Source organism: Pteropus vampyrus, unplaced genomic scaffold (genome assembly GCF_000151845.1).
Source record: "Pteropus vampyrus isolate Shadow unplaced genomic scaffold, Pvam_2.0 Scaffold24, whole genome shotgun sequence".
NCBI classification, from domain to species: Eukaryota; Metazoa; Chordata; class Mammalia; order Chiroptera; family Pteropodidae; genus Pteropus; species Pteropus vampyrus.
In genome coordinates, this window is record NW_011888805.1 from 1,087,500 (window position 1) to 1,108,263 (window position 20,764).

Consider the following 20,764-nt stretch of genomic DNA (forward strand, 5'->3'; position numbering starts at 1 on the left):
AAAAAAAAAAAATCCAGGTGCTAAGTGTCCTAAGATTCCCTGTCTCTTAGCAACAGACGTTCCCTCCCAGTCTCCTTAATATCTTCTGAGCACAGTAGTTATGATAAGGGGATAAGTAGTGAGGGATCCATGTGCTCGGAGGGTCTTGGAAACCCCAGTCTGAAGTCCTACAGCTCTGCCACTGACAGAAGACTTTTCGAACAGACTCTTTTTTGTTTAGTTTTAAATTGCTAAGAAAAAGGAGAACAGGTTATGTTTATAGTAGTCCAATCAGGCCAAGAGTATTACTCACTTATTGCTTTCCTGGCCTAGCTAAAAATGCTGGTGACTTTCCCATCTAAATGCCCAACTTAATTAAGTATGACCCTTTTTCTTAGAGTGTATGAGGACGCCACATTTGCCAAGAAAAAAGTTGATTCAGTGACTTTGACCACACACTCCTTAATTTCAATAGGAAAAGCACACATTTACAAAGAATGAAAACGTTAATGTTCTTTCAGCTGGTTTCAAACTTTATGGAACTATTTGTATTTCACTGATTTTATATTTCCAGAACTTGGTTTGAATTCCCTTTTATTTTTCTAGCAAGTTACTCAAAAACCACCTCCATGACACCCCCCACCCCCCGCCCCACAAAATCTGTAAGAAGAAAAAGAAACTTAAGGCACACTAAGTCTGTTACAACTGATTATCTTTTTAAGCAACCGGTAATAAAAGTTGAATAGGAGTTTGGGTTCCAATATGTTATGCTATCTGTTCCTCAAAGAACTTTAGTTAACAGCTATGAAACGGAAGAAACGAACATAAACAATGCATACTATAAATACTGCTTATTTAAAATAAATGCACTTTAGATTTACATTAACCAAATTGAGAAAGAAAATGTCTAGGTATTTGGAATCATACACACGTGGATCCAAATCCTTGTTCTGCCATTTAACTTGCTGTGTAACCACAGATAAAGGACTTAAACTCTCTGAGCTTTGGTTTCTTCGTCAGTAAAATACTATCTGTATCATATATTTGAAGACTTCTACCACATTACCTGGCACAAAGCAGACATTCTACGAATGCTGGTTTCTTCCGTTATTTCTCATTAGGGCTACACTGAGAATTGTAGCTTGTTCCAACAATTATTATACTGAAGTTTAGATTCAGTCAACATGCTAAATATGCAAATGAAGGACTAGAGCTTAGTCCTGGGCCTTATGTTCTGGGAGCTTTAATCATAAAACTAGAGCATCCCAGGTATGGACCAATAAGTGAGAGACAGCAGGTATGGCAGAAGGGAGGGCCAGGAGATGCAGAAGTGTTACAGGAGGCATTTCGGGGTCACCAACATTCAGGGTGTCACACAACTATTCTTCACCAAAGCTACTGTTGCTGTTTTAAATGCTCTACCATGAACATGATTTCCAATGGACATTATTCTAATTTTACATTAAATCATCAATGGACAATCTGATTTCCTTTATAGTCAACTTAACTAGACCTATATCTATTCTCTAAAATCAGAAAGGCCTCTTTATGCAAAAACACTCACCAAATCCTCAATCTGGTAAGCAAGGTTCTGATCACCTCTCCAGGCTAATTTTTAACATTAACTTTCCCTTTCTGGCTTGCAATGCTAAATAGATTTTCTCATTTTTGCAAAGTCAGTGATTTTATTCTAGTTCTCTTCCTGTGACTCAGGACTTCACAAACACAGTATGGCACCCAGATGCCTCATCGTTTTCTGGTTTTTGCAAGTCCCTGCTTTAAATTCCAGCATCAACTGCAACATTGGAGGTCCAGCATCTTATTTCTGATGCATATGAAATAACTGACAAAGCATTCATGTGAAAACTATAACTGTAATAAGTAAGAAAATCGTTTATGTCTTCAGCTGCCTGCTGTATGCATTTATTCCTAAAGTAAAAAGCTTAAAGAGTGGACTGGTTTTCTTAACTATCAACTCAAAAAACCTCTCCCAGTGATATGCTAAGGTACCTGGAACTGATTTTTCTTTATCAGTGTAGGAAGAACAAAGAATGTAACAACGAACACTGTTTGAACTAATCTTTGAATTTTTCAGTAATATTAAGTAGTTCTGAGAGCGCCATTCCTTCAACAGAGAAAAAAGATTGCAAAGAGAATAGGAAAAGGAAACGAATCAATCTTTGACTTTGGTGGGCTCCATAAATGAGGCCTAAATGAAGTTTTTAAGTTCACACATCTCCCGTGTAGATCAGTGTTAGGACATTTTAGATAGATGCTTGTGGATGAGGAGAGCCAGTCAATGCAATGGTCATGCAGTTGAAAAGATGTAGTTTTGGGGGGGCTGAATTTTTAAAATGGACAAAATTCCAAAATGTCATGCATGTCTGTTCCACCAAATGAAAATCGAATGACCAAATAAAAAGCAAGACAAGTGACCGTTTCCAGTGAATACAAAGCGTTATCATTTCCCTGAGGTTTCGTCAAGCAAATATGGCATATTTTGAAAGAGAAAAAGATCAAGCCTGAAGATTAAAGGAAACTGTATACTTTTGGATAAAATGAAGGAGATATATGACAGAAAGGATGGAAAAAAAACTTTTTAAGTAAACCAAGCAAAGAAACCATCTTAATCTCTTAAAAAAAAGCTTTCTGTTGTTAAACACTTAGTTTCCCTTACATTCTCTGAATAATTAGAAAATTAAATTTTGTTTTCCTGATTGTATAATTATACTTACAATAAAAAATATGTGCAAATTTCTCATTTAGCACTGAACGCATGTTTCAACAAGTATTAATACTGTCCAGCCTCAAGCTCACAGTACCTTAAAAATACCCAGCCTCAGGCTGACACCTGGAATAGAGATGACACAGGGTCACCTTTACAAGGGGGAAAAAAATGCTCAGGTGTCCATATTCAATGTCAATGAAGAATTAATCGCAGACCCACAATGTTAATTAACACTAATCTCAGAAATATAACTTCTGGAGCAAAAACTCTTTATAAAGTGATATCATTAACCGAGTAACACACATGAACAGCTCAAGGTGCTCAGTGTAGAAAAATCCTCAGTATCACATGACTTAAACTCATGGAGCTGAGTCATCAATGAATGGAAGAAGAGGATCTGTTTTATCAAGGTCATATCAAAGGGTATAGAGGCAGACAAACTGGGCAGAATACTTCTAAAGGTAAAAAGTAAATTACACCAAAATTGGTTAGCCACAAACGTTTCACAAAAGATCTGTGGGTCAGAACTGAATGAGAAAAAGGATTCTGTTATTATACAACAAAAACAAAACCAGCCCCAATCGTTGCCATGATGTTGAAAGAACCAGAAGAAAAGTCGTTACTAATAAAAGTGTTGCCAGACTGATAGGAATGTGAGATGATGGAAAATTAGATCTAGCAAGAAAGTCAATACATGTGGGACTACTTAGAAAACCTAAGCGCAAAGGACAGGCCTAAGGATCCTTTTCAAACGGAAAAGGTCATCTGAAGGGTGCACTGGCCAATCGGTCCCCATTTCCACAAAAGCAGAAGGTGACTGAATGAATTTAAATTATAGTGATCACCTGGGGAAGAACGTCTTATTCGTGAAAGTGAAGGAACCGTGGAAGAGGCCCTATTGAGAGGCCGCAGTAGTCTGTTGCTTCAGACCCTTCAAAGGGGACGTTGCCAGCAGTCCCAAGTGGAATAAGCAGAGCACAGGGGACAGCAGGGCCAGAAAACACACCAGCTCCTCCTCGCTGTGACTCATGTTACATGGGCTATTGTGCAAACTGAAAGTTGAGTGGGAATTTCAAGGGGAAAATATTTATATTCTCAAGTTCCAAATAAGTCATGCCTTGAAAATAAATTTTACAGTCTCTAATAATTCAGTAATAAAATGGAAAAACCTTTTATTATTTGAAAGTAAGTATGTTATTCTTTGCAATATATACACAAGAATCTACAGAGTGGTGGAGGACATTTTTAAATACTGGTTCCTTTGATTAAAAAGGTAAGAACATCAACTAGACCTAAGTAAAAGGAAAGGGTTCTAATTTTTTTCCCTTTAGATTTAAGAAATTTCCTTTGGTCTCTACTAATGAAAGAAACGGAACTTACAATGTTACCAAATCACCAAATTGGTGATTGTGATCATGGCACTCCATCCATGAGCTAGTTCCTGTTGTTTTAATTAACTAAAAGAATAAGCATCTCTTTTAAGGGCAAAATGTCCTCTGTTTTGAATCAGCTTCTTTGAGGTCAAGTGACATGGTGAATTTCTCCACCAGAAATCAAGAGAGCCATCATTCCTAGAAGCGCCAAACCTCACCCCAGTATTCTGAAAGCCCTTCTTCGGATCAGCTTCGAAGTTTAGCTCTAATTAAAAATCAAAGAGCTTTGACTGGCAAGAGGGCAAATGGAAAGGAAGGAGAAGCCATCATTCACGGAAAGTAGGGTCAGAAATTTGAGATGAGGATGGAATGGACCCTGAAGTTACAAAGTATGAGGAAGAAGAGAGGGAAGGACACCAGGCTCCACAGAAGAAAGGCCATAATGCTTGAGTGCACATCACAGAAATGACAAGGCCATCCTGGTGACCATCTTTGTGACTCACGGACTTCTGGTGGATTCTCAAGAGAACCCTTTTAGTACAGCGGTCGACTGTGGCGGCCCACTTCCTCTTTGCCTCCTCATCCTCCTCCAGCAAGCACCGCCTCAGGTCCTGTTTCTCAGCCTTGCTCAGGGTCCTGTCTGAGGCAGGACGCACTAGCTGGGTCAGGTTCAGGTGGCTGTACAGGCTCCGCTCCACCACGTAGGTGATATTGAACTCGCTGACCGAGGGGCGCCCGCGCACCCTCCTGCTGGGGACTCCACAGCTCCCTCCCCCTTTGGGCCTCTGCCGGAGCAGCTGCAGGTCACAGGTCATGCTGTTAACTCCTTTTCTGGAGGGACGCTGGCAGAGAAAAGCTCTGGAACATGAATAATTAGTATCTGTTTTCTTCAAGCGGATTTGCTTCCGGACACTCTGAACCTCCTCCAGGGACACCAGAAGGTGGTGCCTACGACGGTGGCTGTCATAGAAGCAAACGCCATCCGTACTTACCCCGTGGCTCAGGGACCCGAGACCCTTCTTCATCTCTCCCTCAGTCAGGGAGCGGGAAACCTTCTGGGCCTTTTCTTCCTCTGGATAGGAGAAAAATGTCCCCATCTTCTTGGGGGGCTTAATGAGGCCCCGACTCTCTCCTTTGCTGAAGGTTTTGACCAGCTTCCGGCCAGCTCCCCAGGTATCCAGGCTGCTAGATGATGGAGAAGTGGTGAGAGAGTCTGAATCATCTTCTGGAGGTTTCTCAGGAGAGCCGTCAAAGAAAAAGGGCTTCTTGTGCACTCCGGAGTAAAGGGCAGACCTTTCATCCAGGACAGGGGAATTCTCAAACATGGGCTCTTCCCCGCCTGGAGAGGAACCAACACAGACAAGTTCAGGGCCTCCTGTAAACATTCCTTCGCATTTTCTCACAGATCTTTCTATGTGTGCCCCTCCCCTCACCCTGCAAAAAATCTAAGTGAGTCCACGCAGAAACCACAGTGATCCCCCTTCCCATTTTCACTTACCCTCTTCACACACCTGGCTCCCATTTAAGTAAATGCATGCAAAAAAAACAAAAACAAAAACAAACTGCAAATGTGTGGTTTCACACGAGCTTAACGTTAAAAGGTTGCGGATGTGTTTTCTTCTCCTTCTTTAAACATCTTTGTAGACACCTTAGCAGACCTATTAAAAATGCCATTTGGAAAATCTAAGACAGTCATTACACCGATATTCCTTAGCATTTAAAGGTAATTGCCCTCCTCAGATGCTAAGTGCAATCCTTAGAAGCCGGGAATCAGAATCTCTCTCCTTCTAAAATGCCCTCCTGTTGAGTCTTGTTGGCTTTGTATACTTGGAGTGATGAATGCCATGTGGCGGACAGTCATTTTTTTTTTTTATTGGTACATATGCCATTTGAGTAATTAAATCACAAAAGGAGTTTGGGTTTAGAAACACCACGAAGGACTGTACCTTACAAATGCAACTGAGAAACGGTCCCCAGTTGACAGGCCAAACACAAAAAGCCAGGGAACTGGGTGATCCCAGCCTGACCCTCCCATTAACTCGGGCTCTGCCGGGAGCAGCAAGGGCATTTAAGGGCCTGGACACGCAAGCAGCCCCATCGAGTGCTCCTCCAGGATTCCGCCTCTTGAAGCCCTGGCCGGAGCCAGGTACGGCGCCAAGCCCTCTGGAGCCCAGTGGAAAGGTTTGGACTTGCTGGCAGGAAAACTGAGTTCTTGTCTGTGTGTATTATGGGAACAGATGTGAGAAAAGAAGTAGGTCAAATTGTGGGTGTAGTGACCCTATCTGGCTGTGTCCCTCTAATTATAAGGAAACTGTGGAGTGCGGCCGCTTTCCACCAGCTGAATTGTGAAGAGGAAAAAACACAAAGTTTCCTGGAACAGAGACATGGCACTAAGTATACCAGCTGGGATGAGGGTGCCAGCGTGTGGCGAAATGTCAGAGATAAAGGGAAAGGGCCGCTTGGTTCAGAGAGGGTTTCAGAGAGGAGCAGACTGGTAGCAGTCCGTTCAAATCCCAAGAATGTCTTATTTTTCCAACTAATGGGAATTACAGTTACAAATATAAAGAAAAAAAAAAAAAAAAAGGACTACTGCTACTAAATACAACCCAGGATTGACTTTGATGGCGAGGAGATGGGAGGGAGAGTTAAAACTATGCCCAGGCCAAAGTTCTCCATAATCTGCAGCACAAATATATTCACTCGAGAATTATTCCTGGCTCTTTCAGCAGAGTTTAAAATGGGGGTCTAGGTTTTTAACAGGAATTCACCAGATCAGAGACAGTGTGCGAATACCATGAAAATTTCCTGCTCCTTCCTCAGCACATTCAACTAGTAAGGTATGGAGACCGAGGGTCTCTGTGTTGCTGAGAGTAAAAAAGCCAACCTCTTCTAGAAACAGTCCGCTCTCCACTTCCAGGAAGAAATGATGAAGCCACATCAAGGGACACAGCCTGGTGGCTGAGGGGGCCCAAGAGCAGACTTCTCTGTAAAAGCAGTCCACAATCACAGATCATGGCTTAACACGCAGCCCAGGTATCCACAAAGGCATGCAAAGGTCCTTCTCTACCCATGTATCCTAAGGGGCTTCAGGAAAGTCAGGTGGGTTGATGAAATATTTTAAGGAAGTGTCACTCAACGGTGGTCTGGAAATTTTCTAGACTCTGTTATTTAGGGTTGTCATCAGAGATTCCAATACCTCCATGTCACATTCGAGTTTGGAACCAGCTGGTGCACACATATTCATGACATATGTAGCTCTACTTTCTGGTTCCAGAAGTCAGCATCTGGGTGAGGTGTTTGGAGGGAAGTGTGGCAAATGTTTTCAAAGCGGCCACATCAACCTGTGCTGAGGGCAGGCCTCCCGGGGCGTAGACTCTTCTGTCTGCCTGCCCTAAGGCCTGAAATCCCAGCCTGAACTTGACTCCTAGGGATGAGAGCATTCCTTCTCTCATTCTCTTTTGACTTGAAAGTAGAACTATCCTACCAAGAGAATAACGGTCAAGATGTGCTCACTCCACTCCATCATCATTTGGTGTGATCTGCTTCCCACATTCTCTAGCTGAGATCAGAATACGGAAGGAAAGGTGATTTTGATAGGCAGAAGGAAACAGGATATAGGATGACTTAATGCCAAGAACCTAGATTTATGCCCTGGATGCCAGCCCTGGCTCTGCCACGCACCATCTCCATGACCTCCAGCAATTACTCCAATCTCTCAGTCTGTTTCCTCACCTATAATAATGCCTATCTATCTTGATAACATCTACTATCAGGGTATTGAGAGGATAAAGTTAAATGAAAAGAGATAGGTGAAGGTACTTTATAAGGTGAAAAGCACAGTACAAGAGCGAATGATTCATTATCAGGCTACGGAAGAGCTAGAGCGATGAGGGAAGGGGGTGGGAAGGGATCAGCTGCAGGAAAAAGACACAGAAATGGGCAGATGAAAGGCACTGACGTGGCTTACAATTTCATACTGCCTAGGGTCATCCAGGCCCCTAAGAAGGACTTGAAACTCAAGTGACAAGGATGAGACTGGGTAAAGGATTGTAACTGCAGGCTTTTCAAGCCTCCGGAGCTAGGGGTGAGGGAGATGTGGGAGCAGAGTGGAGACCCAGGATGTAGAGGAGACTTCATTCTGGGTCTTCTGCTGGCTGGCTGTGACCTTGAGTAAATTATTTCACCTTTTGGTGTCTTAGTTTCCTCATCTGTGAAATGAGGATGGTATTAATGCCTGCCTCTGGTGGCTATTCTGAGGATGACATATTAAATGGAACATAAAATCTAAAGTGTTTAGGAAAGGACACACAGAATGCTCTCAATAAATATTCAGACAACTTAGTATCGGCACAAGCATGCAGGAAGTCAAAAAGATCCATCTTTGAAGGTCCAGGGGCGGAGGGAGAGGTTATTGGGAATGGTGGAAACAGGGGCCGAGGCAGTGAGTACCAGTTCTTTTGCTAATGAGGAACCGCAGACAGTTCTGTTATGCAGGAGTTGGAGGGAGTTGTAGACAAGGAGGATGTTGGGGGGACTAACCCTGAGCAGACACCCTGAGCTGCACAGACACCTGGGGCCTCTCCTGGCAATACCAAGAAGCACCCCAACCTCAGATCCCCAACTTATCAGACATCAGAGGTGTAAGCTGGGACTCAGCTCGCTGAATCCATCATCCATCCGAGATGCCTAATTCATACTCAGATGAATTCAAGTTCAGAGTGAGATGTCCATATGGTCATTATGTTTTTCCCTATAGATGTCCATACGGTCATTACATTTTTCTCTTTTGGTGTATTCTTCCTTTTTTCAACTATGTCTCTCAGAGTTGGTTGACTTGATTTACTGAGATAAACATGCAAGACAGAATATTTCTGTGTTTTTACAAATGTTATCCTAGTGGAGAGGCTGCCCCAATGCACATGACGATCGTGTACGAAGCAGTGACTAGGTGGTAGGCCCAACACTAAGTACTTCACCATTTTATCTCATTTATGGACGAGACTCCTTAACCTAGTTGTCATACTGAGACTTAATTTTGTCACGATGCACGAGGTTTTACAACGTGGTGCCCTCAAAGTTCAACGATGGCAATTCCATATGGTTCTAATTAATATGGTCAACTAAACTGTGCATGTGAGTCCATTAAGAGCTGTCACAGTGAGAGGAAATGAATTTATATTTGATACTGTCAAAATCACAACTAGAAGGCAAGTTTTTAAAACATCCAAATGTAAAATCAGCATTGCACCCAAAAGTACACAGAATTATCATGCCAAATGACAACCAAACGAAATCCTGGACTTAAACACAACTCTAAGGTTATGAAATTGATCATAAATCAGATCTCTGTCTTTTTCCTCCTTTCTTTTCCCTTTTAACCTCCACTCTCTCACAGTAACCCTTTTACCTTCAATATTACTCTAGGGGATTTAAACTAATAAATAATTACAATGGATGAAAATGAAAAACAGCAATAATAACAGGAAACCCTCATCTATGTAAATAAGGGGAAATTCCGTTCCCTCCACGGCTTGATTTTATTCACGTACAACAAAAAAGCCTCTCTAATGAGAATTTTTAAATCCATATATTAAAAGCTAGAAATTCCTCAGAATGTAGATGTGAAATTTTAACCAGTAATATGTTTTTTTTTTTAAAAAAAGACATATTCTTTCTAGTATTTTTTTCTAATTCACTTATCATTTTCCAAACAGGAAATCTTATTATTTTATCTTTTGGGGAGAATTTTTCAAGATGCTACAAATGCATATTACTAACAAAAAGAGACGATCCAGTTGTGATTTAAAACTGTCATAATTACACTTAAAAGGTTAACTATTCATTCCAATAAATCTAAGCTCTTACCCCTGTTGACATTATTGCTTTATCTGACAAGTGGCTGAGCCAGCAATACGGCTCTCAAGGATGCACTTAGGATGGAAGGTCCTCAAAGCCCCATTTGAACTGAGACTTGAAACGGTTTATAGGAAGAACACATCATTCCTCAGAGATCCAAAAGGATATGAAGTGCCTTGATCGTTAGGAGTTTGTTTGAGATGGATGTATGTCAAATTTCCACTAAATTCGATGGGCAAGAACCGCTGTCCTTTTGGGAGCAGAGGAAGTTATAAAATAAAGTTTATATAAAATGGCATAAGCTCAAAATTAAAGCTATGGTACACTTTGAGAAGACTTCATTGTCATATACTAGCCAGTTCTCTTCTTTATACTATTTAAATTCCTGAGCCCCCAAAATACCGGACACCAGATCCTTCACCCCATAACATGCTGAGAGTTGGCCTGCTAACATGCAGACCTGGTTCTCTTTCTGCCAGCCTTGGCCAGAACTCAACCCATTTTCCACTCAAAATCATATTCTTTTTTTCTACCGAAAAACGAACCCCAAATGATTTACTCTGGAATAAGCAGGGTGGAGTTTGCTTTTTTTACCTTCAGTGCTGGGCTTTTTCATGTCTTCCACCCTGATTAGTTTCTTTCTCACTCTGCGAGTAGAATTTACCAGCTTGTGTAACCTCTTAAACTTCACGGACTCCTCGGTCTCATCATCCGATTGTTCTCTTGACTGGCAAAGAAACAAAGGAAAAGTTAATCAGATAATTGCTCCAGAGCTCTGCTCTTGCAGCCGAGGGCAGCCTGGCCTCACTGCCAGTCTGAAATCTGGCAGTTCTGCAGCTGAACTTGGGGTACCAACAAATTTGCCCAACAGGTTCATGAAGCTCCACCTACCATCTCAAGGCCTAATGAGTGGAGAGTTAGGTCCTAAGCAGCACAACATACACCCTTGCCCTTGACCTGCATGCGGTGCATTTGTCTCAACTACTTCCCGGTCCTCTTTCAGGAGAACTGCACAGGACGCTCTCCAAGGCTGGCCCTGTAATTCGTTGTGCCGCTGTGGTTTGGGCCAGGCTCTCCTCTGTCTGGCCCATCAGGACTTGCTGTTTAAACGTGGTCACCAACTACTTCTCCAAACCGAAAATCTGTTGACTTGTTCCAGTCCTCCCCCCGAAAATCAAAAACAGCAGGGCAGGAAAAGGGAAGAGATGCAAAAAGCCGCCTTCTATCTCACTTGTGAAGTCGTCTGCCACATCTCAGCCATCCCTTCCGCCTCTCCCAGCTCTTTCCAAGAGCTCAGAAGGCGAGCATGAGGACAGCCCTTACATTCCTCCAAGAGGGACAAGGGAAAAAGCTGACCTTTTCAGACATACAGTACAGTCCATATTCCCCAGAATCCCATTTCGTTTTGCAGCGATTCAAGTATGCTCAGCCCAGCTGTTTTCCCTCAAGTATCCAACATTACAGAGAGAAAAAAAAAAATTCTCTCCGCAGCAGTGACCCAGGCAAAAAACAATCCTTTCCTTGTGAACGAAATGAGTTTTGCTTCCAAGTCAGCTCCAACATTCACTATGCAGCTTCCTCTGTTTTATCTGTTCAAAACGTAAAAAAAGCAAAAAAGAAAAAAAAAAAGTCTCCAAGGAAATGGGCTGCCGCACGCACCCGGGGCGCGGGCATTCGCGGGAGCGCAGAGCGCGGCGGAAGCGCACGGCCGCCGCACACCCTGGGCAGCTGGTGAGCAGCTCCAGCTAAGCCTGCTCATCCTGGCAACGGCCTTCTCTCCATTTCCTTTCCTCAAACCCAGTTCACTGCAAGAGTCGGGAGAGAAATGCCTCAGCCGAAAACACGAAATAAAAACAAACCACATCTCTGAACCTGAGTCCAATATGGAGACGCCCCCCACCCCAGGAAATGCACCCATTCGTTGCAACTTTATAAACAAGAAAATAGGTGAGCAAGAGTGAGCAGACAAGAATTCAAGAGGTCACAGGTAGAGATTACATGAACGGCTTAGGCATAAAAGCGGTGCGTGTTGTGAGTCCACAAATACTTCTGAAGTACTTTGGTTCTACGTAAGGGATAAATACAACCCAGTTCCTGGCTTCTTTCCTCCCACCAAGCTCCCAGCGTGGAGCCACTGTACTTTTCTCCCTGCATGACTGTAAGCAAACCATGCATCCACTGAAGAACAAGTATTATAATCCATAAATGACAAGTCATCTGACAGGGAGGGGTATTTCTCAGGCTTTCCTTCTGTGAAGTGCATCAATATCTATGTTCCATTTCTCTAAAACTGCTACATAAAATGTTGCATACACATTTCAGAACTAAAGTTAAGGACTGGTTACCTGGTAATCAAGAATAGAAATTGGAGGAATGGGGGTAGTGGGGAAGGAGGGGGGCTACTTGGCATGCTACTAGCAAGAGGCTTAATGCATCTGGTCTAAAATTCAAAATGTAAAAAATGAACATGAAATAATACAGCTCCTACTATATAATAATATTGTCTGGTTTGAATTTCATTTTTACTTGACTGAATTGTTGATGTGCGATGAAATGGAGCGGTCAACCAGAGGAATGAGAACTTGGTTAACCCTCTTTCTGGGTAATCGGCACCTGAACAAAACCACAGTGCATGGAACTCCACATGAGTATTTAAAAACATTCCGCCTTCTTGATGCATCTCAAAAGCCAGGCAAGTCTAACAGAAGAATCAACATGAGATTATAGAGTCTCTGGACATATCAATGGGACAAACCTAGAATATATATCTGTACCATTCGCATGAAAAAATTCTGAAGTCAAGTGAAAATAAAATAAGCACAAGCTGTTTATAATCAAGATACAGGAAGCTATGTTAGAGGATGAACATCACGTGTGTGTGTGTGTGTGTGTGTGTGTGTGTGTGTGTGTGTGTGTGTGTGTTAGTGAGAGAGAGAGATGGGGGAAGTAAAAAGAGAAATAGGATATAGAAAGAAGTAATACAAAAATCGAGCCCGCAAAGACACAAATCACATGTAGGAAATGAGCTATCAGAGGGAAATTTTCAGGGAGAAATCAAAATAGTTAAACCAGAACAACAGATTTAAAGGCAATGACTGCCCCCACCACCCGTCCTAATTTCCTCTGCCCAGATTCACTGTGGTGAAAAGTAACATATTCCAGGTACTCATTTGATTGCTTTCACATGTTCCATCTAGTTCTGAGAAACAGGAGCTCTTTAGAACTTTAACGTTATTTTTATTTTTCTTAAAAAACGAAGATTTTGGAGATGTCTGCCTCTGACAAATCATGGCAACCAATAACTTTCTTTGCATTATCATGTTTCGAACACTAGACAAGACAGATTCATCACCATTATTATGAAGAAAAATATGAAATAAAACCAGTCATTCTATATATACATAGTACGTATACATATATATGGACATATGTAAACACATATTTTCTTTAAAATAGAAAATGTCTTAAGTAGCCTATAAGTCTAGAAGTTAATGGAGTTGAACGGTGCTTTGTATTGATGGAGAGGTGTTGACTTCTCACTTCCTCCTGAGTCCAGAGGAAAAAGAGATATCAAATATTTCCCTTTAAAAATTCTCTCCAGCTGTTTTAACATAAAAACTCTATAAAAGGCATGTATTTCTTTTCAACTTAAATCTCTTTTAAGCTTAAATTCCTCATATCATGTCTCTCCTTTTAAAGAAGCATGTGCCACTTCCTGAATGCTAGAAATAACATTATCTTTTCATTTCAAAAATATACCCCCAGAGATGGATGGGTGAGAATTAGGGGGAAAAAAAATTAAGAAATCTTCCCACTTGGAGGAACTTTGTAGAACATGAAGGAAATCTGCACTGTATATAAAATGAATGATTGATTCCAAGAAATAAATTCAGAACTATTACAAAACAGGTTTTTAAATAAACTACCATGAAAAAAAAAATAACAGTACATATTTATACACATTTAAATAGTAGATGGTCTCTCCTCCCCTCTCTGTCCTGCCCCAGGTCAGAATACTAAAATAAACTTTAACTTGTTCATCTTTTAAACGAGGTAAAAACTCAATTATCTGCATAAACCCCCCTACCTCTAAACCTTTACTTAAAAAAAGCAATTTATCCCACCAAAGGTTATGGAAAAGTAGATTTACAATGTTGTAAACAGAAACATTTGATTTCAAGCCTCTCTACTGAATATTTTTCCACCAGAAAGCCCATATGGCTCAACTTTTAATTACTTTGGCTAATGCTATATGTAGTAATTCTGTGGTGAATGCTTAAGTGTTTCATTTCTGGTTTCCATGGCAACATTACATCAGATTGCAGACAGCTGGCTCCACAGTTTTTAACCATAACAAAGTGACCAAGCCAAGGCACAAAGCTATAGCTGCTTTAAAGAGATAGCACACCACTGCCTTCCAGGGTGCTGAATGGGGAACCTATGGGGCCCGTTTGGCTTGGGCAGGAGGGTGGAGCCTCCTTCCTTCTCAGTTTCTTTTGGAACATGTGCATCCCTGACACATCTGCAATGTTCTAATAGGAAAGACACGGAGCCAGCGTGGAGGACTTCTTATAACACAGCTACATTAAGGATGAGCGGAAAAAAGGAACACAATTAATAGCATCTGTAGATACAAACATTTGTGCGCTGGAGCAAAGTAAAAGCATCCCCTCACTGTTCAACTTAAGCCTGTCACTGCAGGTCGGTAACAGATACTTCACCGGACACTGTAACAAACAGTTCTTGTGACTCTGACACAACAGAACAAATACTTTTCAAAAGGTGCATGGCACAGTGGTGCAGGCGCAGGAGTAATGGGCTATAATAAAGGTTAGATCGAATTTGCAAGAAGCAACTAGAATCCTTTTGGAGACCGCTTGAGACCACGCTTAGCACAGGGTTACAACTGAGCCTTCTGCAGAAACACATTCAGCCTGCTTCTCCAGCTCCAACACCCCACATGCTGTCTCAATTAATAGCCGCTAAGTCAACTTATCTCTCAAGAGCCAGCACATAACACTAAGATATTCAAGCATTTCTGAAAAGTATTGGAAATGTATTCTCTTGTGAAATTCGCACACCCGTTTAACCCCAGCACCTAAGCAGACATATACGCTTCAACTTCCTAGGTCCGCTTTGTCAGTGGCATTAAATGAAAAGTTAAGAGAAGGAAGCCGATCGGTTGTAGGTTTACGAAAATCAATATGCAATGCTGTCTGAAGTCAAGTCCTCCACACTGAAAGCCTCCACAATTGACAACTGAGCTCCAACCCCCGGACACTCAATCGCTTGCATTCCCACTTTATTCTCAAAATAATATTCACTTTTGTCCTCCAAAAGCGATGCCTTAGTATTGAGTGAGCGTGCCAAGAAAGAATGCTAGAGTTACAAGGTCGAGAAGCAAGCAGGGAAGGAGGGCACGTCTAGAGGAATTTGAAAAGAGTGAAGCATCATAGCCAGGAGCAATCAAGAGCTTTTCTTTGAAGTGACAGAAAGCACATTTTTTCTTTCGCATTAAACATACCCTGGGAACTTACCGGCTTCGGCATTGAGCAGGCCTAAGGGGCAACTTTGAGCTCGCTGCAGGTATCCCCACCCCCTCCCCACTTTGAGAATGTCTTCTCTCTGGTTCGTCAACTCTGTAATCTCAAAGCGAGGATTAGGCACTTCTGAACGTGTTCCTTTGGAGTTACATGATCAGACAGGCTCCACCGGCACAGCTTACGATCCGGAGGAAAAAAAAAGTGAGGACACTGGATTCAATTAGCTGCTTTCTGCTTGCCGACTGCGTCCCCAGTTACTTGCTAACTGCATAACTTGTAAGAAAGGCATAAGTCATCAGCTCTAAGCAAATCTCCTATTCACCACAAGGAAAAAAGGGAGTGTTGTACGTGGCAAACAATCCCTGTTTTCACTGACGAAGGCTCCCTGACCTCCCGCTGGCCTCCAGTTCCTTAATTACTGTCTATGGAATTCCAGAGAAAGAAAAAAAAAAGAATGGGAGAATCTGAGCAAATCCCGACCAGGACTAACCTTTACAAGCGACTGGTCTTAAAAAAGATCGCGTTTATAGATATTCTTCTAAACATCCCCTGAAGGGAGCAGTCACGATTGAAAATAGACACCTTTCAATGGCTATTTTTGAAATTACTGAATTAAAACTTATGATTTTGGTTTTCTCCGAAAGTTGTCGCTTTCTCTCTGTCTCTCTCCCAACTCCTTTTTCTATTTTAACCATGAGAGTCAAACGTAGGATGTTTCCCCTTCACGGACGCTTCTAAAACTGTCTTATCAAATGGTTTCCACGATCATTTCGGAGCAGCTGAGTTCTCCTGTGTTCTAGAAATATAAGCATGGGCAGTGTTTCACGAGATGATCATTTAATTTTCTCAGGGGTGTCTGAGGAGCAACAGACACATACTGTTACTTAAAAAGAACATTATCTAAGCTAGACAGGACTGAAAACCTCTATGAAGTTTCCGTGTCCTGAGTTGTAAGTCATGTATATATTTTCAGGTCTAAATTCCCTCAGTTGAGAAAGTCATGATTTCCCACTGTACAGTTCAGCTGCCACTCCTAGGTGTCTCTCTCATTGTGTGGGTCTTCATTTATGCAAAGGCCCCTCTCTTGGTAGGACGTTACACAACATGATACTACTCATTTTTACCATGACAAGGTCCCAGGCTGTGCCACAGACTGCCAGGGCGAGCTCCTCTGTCCCCTCTTACTCTTCAGCAAAAATCTCCCTTTCCCACCATTTTCTAACCCAGAAATGTCTCCTCCCAGCCCTTGTAGAATTTCCTATTATTTCTCCCCACAAGGGTTCACCACATCTTCCCTATACTGCCTAGTCCCCCATTTCACAGATCTGTTCTCTGACACTCTCTCTGGTTACTCTCTCTGTAACCCTGTGCTAATAAGCGTGGTCACATTCCCCGCTTCCCACTGCTACCTGAGTGCCCACATGTGTTGCAAACTGTGGCAGGTGCCTCTCTGACGTTGTGCATCCAACACCCGTGTATATCGAATGCTCACAATTCCCAGGCGCTGTGCTGACGTTCACGCATGATCCCATTCCACAGACAGTAAACGGCGGAGTTGGAGACGCCACGGTTTTGCTCCCTGCCCTACCTCTACGTGGGCTTTCTTCGCTCGAGACTGAGAACCACACTGTAACGCAACATGACGCTTAAAATTCCTTAGAATGGTCATTAGAAGCCCTTGGTTGAACTTGTCACCTGAAGAAAACTAAGAAAATGCGGATGCCTCCGTGAGAGTGGCGGGTAAAGGAGAGAGGGAATCTCAAAGCCTTTGGAGCCAGAATAATCTGGGCTTAATTTCCAAGCCCTCCAGCAAATCATTTCACTTCCGTGGCTCTCAGTACTCCTCCATGTAAATTTGGTCTAATAACATTTATCTTAAAGTCTGTTGTTTTAAAAACTGCATACGTGAGTGCCTATTACATCTGTGGTCTATAACTCACTAGAATTCAAACAAGAGCTATTTTACTGCTTCGAAACTGCTGTTTTGGGTGTTGTGCAAATGGCAAAGGTGAAGAGAACACGTGAAAGCTAGTGATATGGCCAACACTTGAACCTGGGTCTGAACAGGTTGTTTAGATGCCGAGAAAATTCTGAGCAGAATTAGGAACCAAAACACCGGAGTCAGGGAGGCATAGGCTCAGGTCCCCCTTTATGCCACCTGTGAACAGCGTGTGTGGCCTTGGGCATGTTTCTTAACTTCTCTCATTTATCAAAAAGGCAGAGATAAGCCGCCTATGGTTCTGGAAGAGATGAACGGAGACCCTGAATGTGAGGCCCAGAGGCCCAGGGCCTGGTCAGGAGCGCGGCCCCTATCGGTGTGGGATTCATGGGAAGCTGGGCATTTACAGAGCCAGGGTCCTTGAGGAGGGTGGCGCGGAGGACGCATCTACACCTGCATACCCCTTAACCATCGCTGCCCCCACTTGGGACGATTCAGGTATTTATGGAGATACTCAATGTTGGGTACCACACGGGCAACCAACCTGGCTTGTCTTTCAGATGACAAGAATGTCCACAGTATTGGACAGGGACAGTATCTGTCCCCTACCCCTTGTATTCGCAATGCCCAGTGAAGGGCCCCCCACCCACAGTAGGCCCTCGCTACTTAGGTGTGTAATCACACGTGGAATAAAGAGGTTTAAACTCTCCAGCCCCATAGCTCCCGGCCTTTGCTGTGCATCACAATCAACTATGGGATATTTGAAAGACTAGGCTGAACCAGGCCACCTGGGAAGCTTCTTGGTGGAGCGAAGGTAGAAATAGTGGGGACACGGAAAGGACATCACTGGTCTTACTCACTGAATAATAGACTCAAACTTATCCAGCACGCAGTAGGTGTGTAAATTTTCTGAGGACACATTTCAGCATTCAATTCCCACTCTCAGGATTTGTCCGTTACCTCCTCAGGACAAAGGCTGAAGGCCTTCTCGTGGAACATATGCCCTTGCATGGTCAGAGCTCGATCCTTATTTCTAGCTTCAGTGTATGATGGGCTCTGCTCTGCAGATACTACATGGAAAGGGGCTCTCATTCAGGCCAACTGGTTCTCATCCTCTTGAGTTGCTCTGAGCATCTCAAATACCCTCGCTCTCATGTGCCTGCACGACTTTGTACTTGTACTTTGACTCCTTTCTTGGAACTATCTCTGCCCACCCCACCTACTTCCCTAGCTCCAACTTGTCCTTCACAATTCAGTCCCATGGGCCGCCTCCTCTGGAAAGCCTTCCTGGCCTCCCTCCACATTGTCCATAGGCTGTGTGGTTGCACGGCGACCTAAGCAGATCTCATCACAGGACTTAGCATGATGTACTGTAATCACTGTACTCCTTAGCTCCTCACTAAACTTCATGAGGACAGTGAGCAGTGTCGTATTCACTTCTGTATCTGTATTTTAACAATAGTTATTGTTTATGGTTGATTACATATGATACACGTTTAACAATTTGGAAAATGCAGAGACACAAAACAGAATGAGAAATCACCTATGTTCCCTTACTCTACAGAAAAATTAGTAATATTTTGGTTTATGTCCACCCACTTCACACACACACACACACACACACACACACACACACACACACACACACGCACACTATACACTCTTGTGTTTTTATGTTTTGTTTTTACAAACAAGAATGACCTCGTGTTCTCTAGCTGCTCCACCTCCCAAGGTCACTATCAGGGTCCCCAAAGCCTCCCTCATATGAACATAACGGTCTAAGCAGAAACAAAGTCCTCGCTTATAATTGTGACCCTCTTTGAGCCACACTACTGTCTCTAAAGGTTTTATTTAGAGAAACCCTGGAGCCCTCAGTGAATACTGTTCAAACAAAAATACCGTTTTATAACCTCCTTTTAACAATTTTGAATATGTTCCCATGTCAACAAAAATTCAACAAAGGAAACATAATATATTAACAATTCAACAGTGTTCAGTCATAGAAGCATACCATAATTGAAGTAACACCCTCATCATTCATATTCGCATGTTTCCAATTTTTTAGTATTATAAACAATACTCTGATGAATACTTTATCGTAAAATGTATAACACATCTAACATTCTTCCCTTAGATAAGATGGTTAGATTATAGAATTGAGGGGTAAGAGAAGGGGTGTATCTTTACTTCTTTTGAACATATTAACAATTTGCTCCACACGATTGCCTATTTCTCCACACAATTGCCAACACTGAACATTGCAATAGTCTTTTCAACTTAGATAAGTAAAAGTAGTATCTATGTTTGTGCTTAATAAAAATTTCCTGAATGAAATGAATGAATGAATAAATGAATGCAGTGAATCAAGGCATTAGGAAGAGCGAGGTATATATAGAAAAACGAGTAAACTGGCTTTACGTGGACTTAGAAAGGTTATATAGTCTAGAAGTCTGGGGGGTAGAATGAGAGCCCAAGAGAAATTCAGAAATATGATTCACATAAGTCAACTGTGATAAATGCATAAGAGGAACAGAGTTATAGGGATTGGGACACGGAAGAACTCACCTTCGGCTGGGAAATGGAAACATGCTTCAGTGAGGGGACCGGCCCTTGCCAAGGGTTGGGGGCATTTCCATGTTCCTATGTGAGCCTAGAAGTCCGGTGCTTATGTGGCCTTGTGGCCTCACTCCTTCCGCCTGACCTTAGATGCCTGCCTATCCGGTTAGAGAAGCCTTCAGAAGAGAAGCTGGTGCTGTTGCCTTTATAAACAGCATGTGACACCAATCAACAGCAGCTTTAGGCCCTCCTCTTCTCCAAGCTGGATTTCATAATCTCTCCAACATGCCTGATCTCCCTGCACAGGGCCAAGAAGTGATGCATTCAAGGTCACTCCCTACCTTGGGGGCAGCAAATTGACTCCGGGTGGGTATGTTCAAGATCAGCACGGTATGGCTGCGGCAGGGGACTTCCGGTCATGACCATCAGATTAATGTTATTTTCTGTGTTTATAAAAAAATTTGTCTCGCTCTTTAAAGAAGCCAGAATTACTTTAAAAAGTGTTTATGAGTTGTCAGGGTAATAAAATATGAAACACATTGTAAGTTTTTTTTTTTTTTTTAATTTCACAAAGGAGTCAGGGAAGGATTCATCTGTTTAGTAAAAAATATTTTGCTCATTAGCTGGTGATATCATTGCTCTCTAAAATGAGAAGATTTTTGTCAGCATATGGAAATAAAAAAAATAAGATTCCATTCTTCTCCCAGAAGTACGGTGTAACACTGAAATAATCTCTCTGGCAGTTTCAAGATTAACTAGTTGTTGCCAGATTTAGAGGAGGAGGAGGAGG

At 42.4% G+C, this 20,764-nt stretch overlaps 1 protein-coding gene across 1 annotated transcript in view; it reads right to left on the bottom strand.

Annotated features, from left to right (window-relative positions):
• The window catches only part of SASH1 (SAM and SH3 domain containing 1), a 166,133-nt gene that overhangs the window by 23,772 nt on the left and 121,597 nt on the right, over positions 1-20,764 (bottom strand). The window contains exons 9-10 of the mRNA XM_023528327.1: positions 10,531-10,663; positions 4,584-5,419 (exon numbers count right to left, since the gene is read on the bottom strand). Of these exons, the coding sequence (XP_023384095.1) occupies positions 4,584-5,419; positions 10,531-10,663 (969 nt within the window). The remainder of the gene's footprint in view (positions 1-4,583; positions 5,420-10,530; positions 10,664-20,764) is intronic.